The sequence below is a fragment of the Nomascus leucogenys genome, chromosome 2 (assembly GCF_006542625.1).
Source record: "Nomascus leucogenys isolate Asia chromosome 2, Asia_NLE_v1, whole genome shotgun sequence".
In the NCBI taxonomy this organism is placed as follows: Eukaryota; Metazoa; Chordata; class Mammalia; order Primates; family Hylobatidae; genus Nomascus; species Nomascus leucogenys.
In genome coordinates this window covers 31,295,771-31,312,133 of record NC_044382.1, presented here as the reverse complement: position 1 = coordinate 31,312,133, position 16,363 = coordinate 31,295,771, and the positions used below count along the sequence as shown (strand labels likewise).

Genomic DNA, 16,363 nt, shown 5'->3' with positions numbered 1-16,363 from the left:
GGCTTATTAGCCACTAAGTTAAAATGTATTATAGACTACTGTCAATGAAAGAAACATTTTGTAAGTTATTTCATATTTATTTTTACTTGAGAAGACTGAAAAGGTAAAGAAGTGGTGCTAAAATTTAGAACTAGAAAATTTCAACTTGCTCTAGTAGGAATTTTACTAGAGCACACTAAGTTTCTTTTCATTTTCTCTCTCCTGGTATATGAATAAACAACCTTCCATACTGCAATTTACCCTGTAGTGAATTAGATGTTACCCTATTATATTTTGGAGAAACTATATAGTTAGAATCTAAGCTTAGGTAACTTATTTTTATGTTTACAAATCCACTTTCTGTTATACATTTTTCTTAAATTTTTCTCATATTCTTTCTCTGAATTTGTGGTAAAAATACCCCTTTCCCATTCTATGCCATGGTTCTTTATGAAGCTTTCTCATCCTCTCCATCCCGAGGGAACTATGTCTCATTTATCTTTAGGTTTTCTGTGTCTTACTACAGTGACTTACCAAAGTAGGTAAATATCTGATGAATAAATGAATACAAGATTTAATTAAGAAGTTATCACATTAAACTAATTGTTCCCTCTCTGATCTCTGTAATATTAAGTTTCAAAGTAGTTTCTGGGAAAAATAGTTAACACAATGATGTGTGGATTCAATAAATAAGAAAAATGGTGCTCAGGGATTTAACAGAAAGCTCATAAAATGTCAAATCCACAGCAATTAATTTCTCCCAGTAAGTCCTCATAAATTCAGGCCAAGAAATTTGATACTGATCTTGCCTCACTCAACTCTCATCCATCCTTGGTAGGGCTCCTCTGGGCCTCTTTCTCACCTGGCAAACAGTACCTGATACTCATTGGATGCAGATCTGAAAGAGGTGGAAAGAGCCCAACACCTGGTTTATCTCTAGCTTTATGGTGCAGAGAGTATTTGATGATGTGCCACAGTGCTCTGTATATACTGTTAGGATCAGCCTTCTTGAGTGCACTGGAATTTCTCTGGGTGTCATTAAGTTCTTCATTTACTGACCATGAGGCACTGGGATAGAATATGATATTAATTAAGAAATCATCCTTGACATCATGATCCACTTGGAAAACTTGCAGAGATTAGAAAAATTTTTTGAGTAGGGATTTTGCTTTGTTGCCCAGGCTGGAGTGAAGTGGCTATTCAGGGCACAGTCATGCAATGCAGTCTCAAACTCCTGGGCTCAGGTGATATCCCTCTTCCACCTCCTGAATGGCTGGGACTATAAGTACACACCACTGTGCCTGGCAAGAATTTTTTTTTAGGATGTTATAAGGCCTATAGTTAATTATTATTCCTAGGGTAGTTAGTGAAAAGATTTGGACATCTTTTACACACTGATGTACAGCAAGATAACTATAGTTAGGAACATTGTATTATATACCAGAAATTTCCTTTATCAAAGTATCATGTTGGCCACTTTAAACACACAATTTTTATTTTAAAATGACTGAAAAAATTAAAATAGCAAAGTAAAATAAATTCATAGGAGAGCACAAAACCCACCTTCTCCCAATGAAGGGAGTAGTCTGGTGGTTAATACTTGGAGGACAGAATGATAGAGTTTGCAAAGCCTTGGTGAATATTATAGTGAGGAACACTACTGAATCAAAGAATCACATTGTACTTTATAACAGCCCTCACTTTTCCACTCTCAGATTTTTACTGCCTTTCCCTAATGTACCATTGAAGCCCTTCAGCCTAAATTCATAGAATCCATTAGGGAAGAAATTCTGAAACAGGTTTTGGGAACACATTTTCAGCTTAGTCAAGTGGCTTTCATGCTGCTAGAATAAAAATACCTTAATCTTTGACAGACCAAGTCTGTCAGCTTACTCTTTACTTAAAAATATTAATGAGTAACAAGTCCCATATCAATAAACAGAAACAAGTGTGTGATAAAGTGTGATAAATGTTATGGTGGAAGAAGTATCCCATGTGGTCAGAATATATGGGATTAGGGGGGATTTGACCCAGAAGTGAAAAATCAGGAAGGCTTCCTGCAGGAAGTGGTGTCTAAGCTGTGGGGTTAAAGGTGAATCTGTGTTGTCTGAGTGCACTGGTGACAGGACTCTAATTCAGGCAAAGCAACAGCAGGTGTGGATGTGAGGAGGCAAAGGGAGACAGGGTGGTTATATAACTACGTTATCAACCACATTTTTCCCATTTATAGTCTTTAAGTTCACATCATCTGTGTAATTCTAGAGTTACACAAGAAAATGATGCCTAATACTACTGACGTTACTTTATGGCAATGTAAATGCTTTATATGATCCCATGGACCAATATCTACATGCTTAGATACAACATGCTATAGGAAGTTTAGAGTCTGAGTTTTTGAATGAGAGAGGCCTTGGTTCAGAGCCCAGTTTTTCCGTTTATTAGCTCTGTGACCTTGTGTTAAGCTTCAGTTTTCTGATTTAAAAATTGAGGATTTTCTGTCTCATAAATTTACTGTGAGAATTGAATGAGAAGATGAGTATTGAGAAGCTAGTACATTGTTTCAACTCTAGTTAGCTTTCTTTAGCATTTTTTGCCCCTACCCCTTAGTTCTGTTTGTTTTATTGTGAGCAACTTTCTTTTTTCTTTTTACTCCTCTAGGGATATGAAGCCTGACAATATTTTACTTGATGAACATGGTAAGTGAGTGATTTGTTTGCAATCAAGTACATGACATGCATGTAGAAAAGTTGATTGTTCCCAGCAGAGGGGTATTACACATGAAAAAGGTATTTTGTTCTATTCATTTGAGCTCTACGTACAAACTCCTCATAGACAACAGGGGGAACTTTATTACTTATGGCAGGTTATAGTACGACAATATACCCTTAAATCACATTGAATTTACCTAATGAGAAAATCATATTCTACTCAATTTTCTTCCACTACTATATTTCTTCAAGAAAACCATCACAACTTTTTAGTGTTAGTTGGCCTTAATATAACACACAATCACCTATTTTTTATGATGATACAGAAGGCCTCAAGCTGAGAGCATTTGGCCAGCGATAGCATCTACCTAGACATTAATGACATTGTTTTGTTCTCATTGCATCTACTTTTATGCATTCCTTCTTATAAAAGGCAAATTGGTTTTATATTTGCAAATTGATTTTTACATTTACTTAATATCACAGAAGAATTCTTACATTTTAGGGTCATGGTAAAGACTGACCTAATACATGTAAAGTACTTGATGCAGTGACTGTCACGAAGAAATCACTCAATAAAAGTCTAATGTTGGTACAATTTCTATGAGGTGGCCATGGCTTTCTCCCCTTGGAAAGGAAGCTGGAACTGCTTCATCTTGTTTTATGTGGCTTTGTCTATGCTGGCAGATAACTAATATGTACCAATGTATCTCAGAAGAGATATCAAGTTTTCTGTTTAAAAATTTCAGTTTGAGAAAAATCAGTCAAAGAAAAACATAAGATAAAAGTATACGTGCTATCTAGATTTGTGATATAGGGATATGGCAATAATCAAGATGGTGATAAGTGAATGCTGAATTTCAAGAACTACTGATTATACCCTCTAGAATAAGCTTTAGCCCGCAGTGATTAAGTGTGTACAGTTTCTTCCTAATATTTGTGTGTATATTTGGATTTATTAGAACATCAGGGAAGACCTGTAGGGCACAAAGACTGTATGTTATAAACGTTAACAGTGTCAATAAGATCTTTGTTATGTCTTTAGAAGGCTGCTAGATGAGGAGAGTCCTAAATCTTAAAAGCTCCTTATTCAATTTTTACAAAAAGGATTTGCAAGTGGAATTGAAACTCCAAGTACCATCTATTGCTCATTATTTATTTACCTAGTTTTGAGCCTGATTTGCCTGATCCCACCTGTGCTCAGGGGGCTAAGAAACACTGGTAATGACCCCTAATTTCAAAGCTCAGTGTCATTACTTATTTATGGACTGTCCAAAAAGATTTTTTCCACTTTCTTCCGATGCCTTATTTCTTCCTTACCTTTACTGCTTCTGACATTTGAAAACAGAGTCTCTGATTCTCAGAAATGTGAGCAATGGTGAGATTTAGCATGAAGGTGACTTTCTTTAAAATACCAGCTATCCAGAGCTAGGTACAGTGGCAGGCACCTGTAGTACCAGCTACTTGGGAGGCTGAGGCAGGAGGATCCCTTGAGCCCAGGAGTTTGAATCCAGCCTGGGCAGCACAGAGAGACCCTGTTTCTTGTTGGGGGAAAAAAAAATTACCACTAGCTTCTCTTCTAGCCTATAGAGGCCACCTTTGTGCAACTTAGGGAGAAGTGCTCCCCCTGCCCACCACAGCTTCCTGACAGCACGTGGCCCACCAAGGAGAACCCAAGTTGGGACTGAGTCCTCATTTGCTCCCTCAGCTGGGTGTCTTTGTGCATGATTTCTGCTGTTCCACCATTTATAGAGGCCTTGAATGAAGGCATATAGGTCCTATCAATCCAACACTTTCCCAGCTTTACCCTCCATTCAGAGAACAGTCTTTTCATCCCAGGTCTCATCCATGGCTTCATTTTATTTCTATCATTAAGGCATCCTGTTCTCCTTCAGTCAACTTCTTCCTCCTCCTCATTTTCTTGGTGACTTGGTCATTGCAGATGAGGAAAAACGTGAAGAAATCAATTAATCTTCAAGTTTAACCACCCTTAGAGACTACCCTTCTGAAAGATGAATTGTGTAACAGCGTGGTTAAGAATGTGACTTCTGGAGCCAGATTGCCTTCACTCAAAACACACTTCACTCATTTCCTAGCCCTGAGAGCTTTGACAAGTTGCCTAAACTTTGTCTTAGTTTTTCCAGGGATCAAAAGAATACTTACATCTCAGGGTCATTGTAAAGACTGACCTGATACGTGTGAAGTATTGGATGCAATGACTGTCACAAAGAAATCGCTCAATAAAAGTCTAATATTAGTACAATTCTTCTGAGGTAGTCATGGCTTTCTTTCCTTGGAAAGGAAGCTGGGACTGCCTCATCTTGTTTTACGTCTCTTTGTCTATGCTAACACATACCTAATATGTACCAAATCTCTACCAGATAGAATCTGTAAAAGTTGTCTTTCCTAAATAATTATTTTGATTTCAGAAATGATATACCAAATATTCTGCTTGTCTACTTGTTAGATCTTGTATTTAAACCATTTTGTTTATCCCTTCATCCTCAGGTAACTACACTTTCCGTGTACATTCTGCTGTCTTTCATGTGTGCAGGGGGCAAGGGTGCAGTCATGACATTTTAGTCTTGGTGGAGCTGGGGCTCTGCTGCCTACAGAATACAAGCCATCATTCCAGTGTGCCGGAGAGAGAGTCTCAGTCTGCCCCTATTATCTGGTGTCTTATTTACAATGACTGCTTTCATTCTCAAGGCTTTTTTAAAATTTGGTCAGTGAATTAAGAAGAGGCTTTTCTGTATTATATTCCTACCCTGAACTCAACTTGAAAATCAATTGCTTTGGGAAGGATTGTGTATGAATGGTACAGAAGTGAGCAAACAAAAAAGACTGAGAGCCATTTTCTAAACAGTGCCTTAGGGATCTCTTTCTGGAGATAATTTTTTTGAAGTTGTTTACTTTGTTTGTTCAGATTCTGAAAAAGTAGGACTCTCAGACATTACTCAAGGAACATAACTAACCACTCTTCAATGAATAAATTCCTGTTGTTCACCTCTCCCCAGCTCGTTATGTAGAGCTGATCTTGTGAGAATCAGCTGAACCACGAATCAATGCCTGCCTTTTAGAGTGTCTGCTGGTGTGACTTTCCATGTGGAGCTCATATTTGAAGACCTCATTTGCCTTCTCCATCTCCATTTATAATATTTCATCCCTGATGGGCTGTCGCATGGGCCTCTTATGTGGAAATTGTAGCCACTGTGAAGGGTAACCACCTGTCTCTCTGGTGCCCCCTATGCACATCCCTACAAGTGAGCTATGTATCACACCATGCTGCTCACATTTTAATGCAACACGATTCAGTAAAAGGCAGAAACTTTTATTCTTACTGACTCATATTCTTTATATTCATCTGAAAAGACTGACATTTAAAGGAGCCAATTGTAAAATGGGAAATCCACTGTGTGAATATTTCTTGTACATCAGAATTTGCCTTAAACATGTTTTTAACTTAGAGCACATCTGTACTGTTCTCCCCAAATGTCCCATTTACTAGTTCAGAGCAAGATGGCATTAGGTCTTGAGTGACTCCTGACCCACTATCCTAATGTATATTTTCATTTCCTACCAATTTAAGTACCCCATCCAATTCTATCAATTCCATAGTGCCTAAAATTCTTGTATTTTTCTTATGCAGGAAATGCTACAACTAGAGGAACAGTAATGTCTGCCTGACATATCAGAGAAAATGACAATTATGTCATCATCTGTCACTTAGGTTTCTTAATACCATCCTGTTACAAGGAATAGAGGCAAAAACTCAGTGTAGGAGGTGAGAAAAAACTGAGTCTGCCATCTTAACAGCCTTTTCATTGCAGAGTCTCAAAATGTACCAAAAGACCAAGTGGACAGTGTCCTTTTAAAACAACATACAGTGTAGAATACACTGTAACTTATCCCCATTTAATCACTCCCCAGGTAGTACCTAGGGATATGCATTTTCAGCAAGCATCTCAGAAAAAATGTGGGGCACATATTCTAAACATCTGCAAGTAGCAGAGACTTAAAAGTTGGGAGCAGTGCCAGCCGATTGGTTATGGTGCCCTAGAGCACTGCGTTGATGTCAGAGATCCTCAGGCTGTGCACAGGAGCAGTAAGAAAGAGTGTAAATGATGACAACAATGATGGCTGAATTCAATGGCATCATAAGATGAATTCAGATTTTTTATATGATCCTCTGTCCCAAGCAACAGAGGCAAAAAGAAAAGGCAGAAACCCTCTCCTAGAGTGGTAAATTAGAAGTTCTGAGGCTTGCACCTGAAAAACTTTTCAGGTAGTGAGTCTCAACTGGGCGTAATTTTGGTCTACTGCTTCTCCCTGCAGGGGACATTTGGTAATTTCTGGAGACATTTTGATTATCAGGATTCCAGCCAGGGTTGGGAGGTGATATCAGCAGCTAGTAGGTAGAGGCCGGGATGCTAGCATGCATCCTGCAATGCACAGGACAGTTCGCACTACAAAAAATTATCAGGTCCAATATTTCAATGGTGCTGAGGTTGAGAAACTCTGCTCTAAGGCTCACTCAAGGCCTGGGCTAATGAAAAAAGCCAGAGAAGTCCTTCATTCCCAAGGCAATTCCTGTGTCCTTCAATCAGCAGGAGATTGAACCCTTTCCTATGATCCAGCAGTCAAATTTCATTTTCAAAACACAGAAGGGAACCTGGCAGATAGGTCACCATGGTAAGGAGAAGCAAAGCATGGCTGTAGCTGGACCTGGGACTGAGGCTTAGGGCCAGCACTCTGTGAAGTTCTGCCTTCATTGTTTAGCTCAGGAGCACCAGGCTAGAAGATCCAGCAGAACATGACCCTCAGATAATTTCTCCCTCTCCTTAAATAGGCATCCTGGAAGTGGACTAGAACTCTGAGCCAATCAGAAATTAACTGTTTTAGGTTATTCAGTTCTTTGATCTTGTGATACAGCACACAAAGTTTTTGGTAGATTCATAGCCTGACAAAGGGATTCTAGACAAAATTCTAGGTCTTAACTCTAGCTCTGTAACTTTTGAGTCTTTTGAACCTAGCCATAAATGACTCATATATAAAATAGGGCCTACCTCACTAGGCTAAAGGAGAAACTTTGTGCGACAACATTTTGAAAACTCAATCATGCAAGTGTAAACAACATTTAAAAGGAAAATATTCAACATTCTTTCAACTGACGTGTAATGAGTACTCACCAGAGTTGAGAAGTTCTGCTCAGCCAGGCCCTCTTTTAAAACTGTAATCTCAAACTTTATTAGGTCTCATAATCACCTGGAAGGCTTATTTAAATATTGGCGCCCAACCCACAGAGTTTCTGATTTGGTATAATAGAGCTGAGGGGGGACGGGGCATAAGAATTTGCATATCTAACAAGTTCCCAGGTGATGCTGATACTGCTGGTCTGGGCACTACATTGTAGGAACCAATTGGCTCTAAAACCTTCTCTACCTTCCACTTCTACATGAGCATAGATAATCTTGTAGCTGAGTCAGCTTGGAAAATCTATGCAGACTAAAGTAGACAGTTGCATGTCTGGCTGCTCATCTGAATCACCTGTGGAATTTGTTGTTTTTAATACAGATACCTGGCTTTCCTACAAGTCCCACTGAATTGGAGTTTCAGGAGACCAAAGCCCAGGCACATGTGTTTTGCAAAACTACACTGAAGTTTCTGATAATGACAGATGTCAGCAATTAAATGCTTACTTCTTGCCAAATGCTGTGCTAAGTCTCCTGTAATCATTATTTCATTTAATATTTCCAATAACCTCTTGAGAAGACTATGATTATCTTTCCAACTTTACAGAAAGGATAAGTGACGTTTTCAAGGTAACACAGCTAGTTAGTGGTAGAAACTAGACTTGAAGCCAAGCAGTCTGACTCCAAGAAACAGGCTCTTCACCACAGTCTCCAGACTCACCTGATTTGTATTAAACTTTGTGACTCATTGGTCCAACACTATGAGCAGAACCCATGGGGAGAAAGAGAAAAAGAAAAAACAGAGACAACCTATGCTATGATAGAGTAAGTTATTGAAATCCTGATTTCAGGATTGGTGCCACTCCGGCAAGAATACCTTTTAACTAGATGAGTGTTACCTTTACTTTACTGAAATATCATCACATAAACAAAGCCAAAACACTTTCTGCACAAAATAAAATCCTGGTGATAAAAGCAGTGAGATTTATGTTTAGCAGCAGGCTGGATACTATCAGGGAGCAGACAATGAAGTTTGATATGGGGAGTGTGGACTGTGGGCCCTGGAAGAACCTGATGACATGCCCTCCAATTACAGCTGTATCTCATCAAAACCACAGACACATGTAAATGGAAATGCCAACACTTCAAGATTCTCTGAAAGCAGATGACTGTCATGCCAACAGCTAACATAATAGGCTTGTCTGCCTGAGCTTTTGGCATGGCCCTTTTGTTCCCTCTAGCTGTAAATGCAGGGACCCTAGAGCACCTCATAGAGTGTGTTCCCTGCCACATACAAGTATTAGACCCACACTATATTGCTTTGAGTGTTAAAGCTGAGAAAGACCCTAGAGCTCATTTAGTCTACCCCCTCTTTTTTTATATAAAGGAAAATTTAGTTCCACCTTGGAAAAGGACTTAAAGTCTACTATGTGTTAGAGGCAGAGTTCAAGGCAGAACCCAGGCCTCCTGGCTCCCAGTCTAGTGCTCTTTATAGAATCCCTTTAAAAATGAAGTTGATTGGCCGGGCGCAGTGGCTCACGCCTGTAATCCCAACACTTTCAGAAGCCGAGGCAAGCAGATCACGAAGTCAGGAGATTGTAGAACACCCTGACCAACATGGTGAAATCCCATCTCCACTAAAAATACAAAAATTAGCTGGGCATGGTTGTGCATGCCTGTAATCCCAGCTACTCGGGAGGCTGACGCAGGAAAATCACTTGAACCCGGGAGGCGGAGATTGCAGTGAGCCGAGGGCACACCATGACACTCCAGCCTGGCAACAGAGTGAGACTCCATCTCAAAAAAAAAAAAAAAAAAATTAAATTAAAAAAAAAAAACTAAAGTTGATCGCCGCCCCCCACGATCCCTTGATAACAGTTATTTTGTTGGAGACTGATGAGGCCAACCTGAACTATCAGACAAAAAATATATACAAAAATATTTTAGAAAAACTTGGAGAAAAGGGATGCTTTCTTGGCTAGGAAATAAATATTCGTATCCATATTCATGCCAGTTTTGTAGTAATAATATTTGCCTGTTACTTTTCTTTTCTTTTTTCTTTTTTTTTTTTTTTTTTTTTGAGATAGAGTCTCATTCTGTCACCCAGGCTGGAGTGCAGTGGCATGATCTTGGCTCACTGCAACCTCTGCCTCCCAGGTTCAAGTGATTCTCCTGCCTCAGCCTCCCAAGTAGCTGGGATTACAGGCACCCACCACCATGCCTGGCTAATTTTTTATTTTTTATTTTTAGTAGAGACGGGGTTTCACCATTTTGGCCGGGCTGGTCTCGAACTTATGACCTCAAGTGATCCACCCACGTCAGCTTTCCAAAGTGCTAGGATTACAGGGGTGAGCCACCACGCCCAGCCTATTTGCCTCTTTAAAAAAAATAATCCCATCAGGGATGTTTGGAAACGTGATACTTTGAGTATCTCTTGGCTGTCTCCTTCATAGTGTTCATAGGCTAAAGTAACTTAAAATGTCACCAACAGAAAAAAGATGCCTAACTAGAATTACCTGACCACAAATTATTAACTACTAAGAGTAAAATTTTCTGAGGCTGAACTACAGGCTTACAATCAGAGACTAATCATTGCATATCATGAAATGGAGAATTGCTGGTTTAAGACCATGTTGGCCTTGAGGATGGACTGCAACTGGCCTACAAGAATTAACAGACTAATTGGGTGCTTTCAGTTAGAAGCATGGTTGTGCCACTGGGTTAAATGGGACTTAACTTTCTGTGTGGTTCTTCTCTCTCTGCAGGGCACGTGCACATCACAGATTTCAACATTGCTGCGATGCTGCCCAGGGAGACACAGATTACCACCATGGCTGGCACCAAGCCTTACATGGGTATGGGTTTCATGAGTGGCTTTTTTTTTTCTTTCCTGTAAATACCATTTATTACAGGTGGAATCATCTGTGGGGATTTGCAGCTAGAACTGGTAAGTTCCTCTCTGACTTTACCTGTGGAGCTTCTGATTTCATGGGTCTTCTCCACTAGCAAGCACCCAAGATGACTTTGATAGGAAAGGACCATTGATTACATTTTGAAAACTTATTTCATGAGTCAAGGAAGACCGTTTGTACCCACTTCCTAACAAAAATATTAACTAATTCAGTAAATACCTACTAACAGTCTCTGTGTGCTTAGCACTGTTTCAGATGCCGGTGACCCTGTAGAAAGCAACACAGACAAGGTCTTCAGCTCCTGGAGCTTACATTCTAGTGGGAGCAGATTTATAAAAAAAGAACCAAACAAGGCCAGGCACGGTGGCTCACGCCTGTAATCCCAGCACTTTGGGAGGCCAAGGTGGGCAGATCATGAGGTCAAGAGATTGAGACCATCCTGGCCAACATGGTGAAACCCCGTCTCTACTAAAAATACAAAAATTAGCTGGTGGTAGCACGCACCTGTAGTCCCAGCTACTCGGGAGGCTGAGGCAGGAGAATCGCTTGAATCTGGGAGGTGGAGGTTGCAGTGAGTCAAGATCGCACCATTGCACTCCAGCCTGGCGACGGAGCAAGATTTCATCTCAAAACAAACAAACAAAGAAGTTGGAAACAGTAATAAGCAAAATAGTAATAAGTGGCAAAGTATTATTTTAACCATTATTTACATAATACTGCATTACATACATAGAGCTATAAACTTTACAAAATACATTCCCAGCTGTAATTTTAGATTTACCTATAGTGCCACAACAATCCCATAAATTCCTCTGTTTAAAGATAAGGAAATTCTGGAGCTGGATGGTGGCATGCATCTGTGGTCCCAGCTGCTTTGGAAGCCAAGGCAGGAGGATTGCTCGAGTCCAGAAGTTGGAGGCTGCAGTGAGCTATGATCATGCCACTGTACTCCAGCCTGGGTGATAAAGTGAGACTCTGTCTCTAAAAACAAATAAATTATTTTTAAAAATAAATAAAGGTGAGGAAATTCTGCCTCAGAAAGTTTAAATGTCTTTGCATTATTTTGTGTGTAGCGAGGTGAGGAACTGGTTTTTGCCTTGACAATTCAGCATTTACTAAGGGGTGACCAAAAAGATAGTGTTAGATGCAAAATTGTCAGTTGGTTTCATGTATAGTTGTGGTAACAAATCAACTACAAAAACTCTTAAGTTCACCTGTTGGGAGCAGCCATCTCTATATAGACACCAGAACTAGTTTTTAGCAGAACTAGCTTTACTTCCTGTCCAGCCTCAACAATGCAAGGAGAGAGCTAGTGTCCTTGAGGGGGCACACAGTATTCAGAAAGAGGGAGTTCTCCCTCCCTTCTCCCTGTGGTTGCTCCTATGGCAAGTGAGTCAGATCTCAAGAGAATTATCTGTAAACTCTTAGAGTGACTGCAAGAAAAGATACCTGGAATTTCATTCTTGGTTAGATATCTGTGTAGTTACTGGACTTGCTGCCTGGTCCTGGAGATAACACAGCCTGGTTGGCCATGGAAGGTTGATGAGTTTGGGGGCTAGTCTTTCTGGGGATCATAGCAGCAGGAGACAGGTATGCAGTGAATGTGACTGTATTGGGGAGAAGGGAGGTAAATTAGCTACAGGCTGTGATCCACCTTCACATGGGACCTTCCAATGACCAGGAGTATAGCCTGGAAGGGAGGGAGGCTCCTGTCAGTGTGACTTCCTGAAAACACCACAAGTCCCAATAGAGCTCAACATACCAGAATGACTGAGAGTGGAGCCTAGGCATAGGGTGGTTTAAAGCTTTTAGCGTAATTCCTCCACGTAGCTAGGATTTACAACTTCTGCCACAGACCCCTAAAGAGAGATTACTCTGTAGGGGTAGCACATGTGTGAGGACCCCTCTGCCTCTACTACCCTTCTTTCATGTCCTAAAACAAATAGTGCTTTCTAGGAAAAGATAGAAGGACGTGTGTGAGAGCCAGATCAATCCTCCACCTCCATACCGGGGTGGCTGAAACCAGCCCAGCGGGGTGGGTGAAGAAGCTTTGAATCAGATATGAGAATAGTTTTAAAATTCACAGAACTGAACTGTAAAGCATCTAAAGTAAATGTAATAAGCAAATAGGACTAAAACTTATTAGGCAACAGACTGAGCTATCATTAGGCGAGCTCCTTATCCAGCAAAAACAGGAAGTTAGACACTGCACAGTTGCTGTCTGATGATAGAAGACTAAAAACTACTCATGCTTGGCGGGGCATGGTGGCTCACACCTGTAATCCCAGCACTTTGGGAGACCAAGGCAGGCAGATCACGAGGTCAAGAGATTGAGACCATCCTGGCCAACATGGTGAAACCCCGTCTCTACTAAAAATACAAAAATTAGCTGGGCATGGTGGCATGCATCTGTAGTCACAGCTACTTGGGAGGCTGAGGCAGGAGAATCGCTTGAACCCGGGAGGCGGAGGTTGCAGTGAGCTGAGATTGCGTCACTGCACTCCAGCCTGGTGACAGAGTGAGACTCCATCTCAAAAGAAAAACAAACAACAACAACAAAAAAAAAAAAACTACTCATGCTTTACCCTAATTAGTTAAGATGCTTAAAGCAGGTGATGTGGTGATGTTGCTGTTTAAACTGGTGGGATTAAGTCGGGGTGGAATGAATTGTTTCAGCTAGATATGGTCAGAGTAATTCAAAGGTAAAATATTTCAACTTGAAATCAAGGACAAGAGCAATGCCATTTTCTTTTAATATTTCATTCTCTTCCCCCATGTAACTAAAGAGAGAGAGAGGAAAAGAGAACCCCCTACATGCAGAGCCACCTCACTTTCCAACAGAAATCTTCTATGAGAAAAAAAATGAGCCTTATTTTCTATGAAATTTGAACAACTGCAAATTTCATGGCTTTCAATTACCAGTGGGGGAAATAAATCTCTTTTGTCACTTCTAAAATAATGGACATATATAATTCAGCCCATTTTCTGCCTAAAACCTATGGTACTCAAATGATAAAAAAGCATATCCAAGCCTGCTGCTCTGATGAGTTTATTCTCCAGATTTCCTGGGTTTCCATATTAAGGGCTATTTTCTTGGAGCCAAATCAGAAAATGTGCATCTGGGTTTCCAGGGTTGGTTTCCATGGTGAGAGAAGTACGGGGAGGCCACCTTTCTTTCCTCTCCCCAGTGGTTTTAAGTACAATATCTGTATAATGTAATTTTTTCAAAGTTGGCATTTCTAGTCTTCTCACAAGATAGAACTGGGAAATTGGAACCTAGGAAAAATTCTGTGCACCTTCCACTTTTACCCTTGTAATTAACAATGACTAATATTTCTTGAAATCTTTCCCTGGACCAGACAAGGTGTTAAATGTTTTACATTCATTTATTCATTTATTTTTCTCAGCAGCCCTATGGGGCAGACTATACTTACCACTACCTTATAATGAGAAAAATCAGAAGCTAAATAATGTGGCCAAGATCACATGGCTAATAATTGAAAAGTCTATATTTAAATCAAGCTCTGTCTGATTTCAGAAATCAAGCTTTTTCTTAAAAGGAAGATTAGCAAGAAATAAAAATATATGTTTGTAAATATATTTATCTGTGGTTTTTAAATGGTTCTAAGTCAACTTAGTTAGGCTAACATATTGGAAATGTTTCTTGCCTTATTCCAAAATGATTATGTGATTGCCACACTCCTCCTTTTGGATAGGAGTCTTTCCCAGAGGTATTGTGGGTAGAAGTCTGTTGTCTCTTTTTAAAAATTATGCTCCCAATGATTTGGTAAAATCTACCAAATCTATCAGCACCCATTTTATAGTGCTTCTGTAGGATACTAAGTAGCAATTCACCAGAAAGAACAAAAAGAATTCTAAAAAGAAAGAAAACTAACCAAAATACTGAATGAAGATTGGAGAAATATTCATCTACTAATACAAGATGCTGAGCATATTTTAAATCAGTTCGATAGCTCTGTAAATAATAAGTCAGTATGCCAGTTCTTCACCACCTTCCATCCAGCAAGGAAGTTTTGCTTTTCACATTTTATTGTCTTCTACCTCTCTGCTCCCTCTGGTCCCTCCATTATTCCTTCTCTCTTCTCCTTTGTCTGTGTGAATATCATCCAGATTACTTAGAGTTAACCAATTAAAACATTCTCGGCTGGGCGCGGTGGCTCACCCTGTAATCCCAGCACTTTGGGAGGCCGAGGCGGGCGGATCACAAGGTCAGGAGATTGAGATCATCCTGGCTAACACGGTGAAACCCCGTCTCTACTAAAAAAATACACAAAAAAATTACCCGGGCGTGGTGGTGGGCGCCTGTAGTTCCAGCTACTCGGGAGGCTGAGGCAGGAGAATGGCGTGAACCTGGGAGGCAGAGCTCTCAGTGAGCAGAGATCGCGCCACTGCACTCCAGCCTGGGTGACAGAGCAAGACTCCATCTCAAAAAAAATAAATAAATAAAATAAAAATAAAAGTAAAACATTCTCCTCCAAATTATATATGTATGTATGTATATATATGTATATGTATGTGTGTATGTGTATATATGTATATGTATGTGTGTGTATATATATATACATATTTATATAAAATAAGTTCACTGTGGACTAGTAAGCAAAAGGAAAGTAAATTAATCCCTTTGCCAATAGATATTTATGGTTTATTTCCAGACATTTTTTCCTAAGCACAAACACATACTGTTTACATTTTTAAAATATTTGATCATGCTAAATGTAACCTAAATTTTCATTTTATAATGCAACAATAATGATAGCATCATATAGTGAACATTTATTGTTCCAAGCACTTTGCTAAGTTTTTAACATTTATTATTAAAGTCTCAACCCCATAAAATAGGTTTTACTATTGTTTAGATTTTATAAGTTAAAAAAAAAATCAGGCCCAGAGACAGAGAAAGTGATGTGGTCATAATCACACAGCCAGTGATTGGCAGAGCATGAAATTAAACCCAAGTCTAGAAACATGCAGTGCCTGAGACATGGACAATGATGTGACAGTGATGAAGGTAGAATGGCTGACATTGCTAAGCTCTTCCTAAATGTTAAGCACTGTTCTAACTGCACGCATTATGTCATTTAAACTAAAAACAGTTCTATGAGGCCAATACTATCGTTACAGTTTTATTATAGCATATTAACATATAATTATTGTAGTACATTGTATATATAGTACTATTGTTATAGTATATATTGTTCTCACTTCAGAAATTAGCAGACTGAAAGGTTAAGAAACTTGTTGACTGTGAAGCTGGAGGCAGTCGTAGGGGTCTGATGCCAGAGCCCTAACTCTTAACATGCTGCAATACTGACCCTTTGTTCATGTCAATAAACATGCCTCTGCTAAAATAGAAACCCACTTCTCTTAATCAACTTTTTGTTGTTGAATGTTAGGTTGTTTCTCATTTTGAAATACAGATAGAGCATCCCAAATCCAAAAATCCCAAATCCAAAATGCTCCAAAATCCAAAACATTTTGAACGCCAACATGACACTCAAAGGAAATGTTCATTGGATTATTTTGGATTGATTTGGGGATTTGGGATGGT

At 39.5% G+C, this 16,363-nt stretch overlaps 1 protein-coding gene across 2 annotated transcripts in view; it reads left to right on the top strand.

Annotated features, from left to right (window-relative positions):
• STK32A (serine/threonine kinase 32A) overlaps window positions 1–16,363 on the top strand; it is a 180,206-nt gene that overhangs the window by 106,830 nt on the left and 57,013 nt on the right. For both annotated transcript variants that reach the window (XM_030826935.1, XM_003266595.2), the window contains exons 6-7: window positions 2,638–2,675; window positions 10,645–10,734. In XM_030826935.1, coding sequence (XP_030682795.1) covers window positions 2,638–2,675; window positions 10,645–10,734 — 128 coding nt within the window. The remainder of the gene's footprint in view (window positions 1–2,637; window positions 2,676–10,644; window positions 10,735–16,363) is intronic.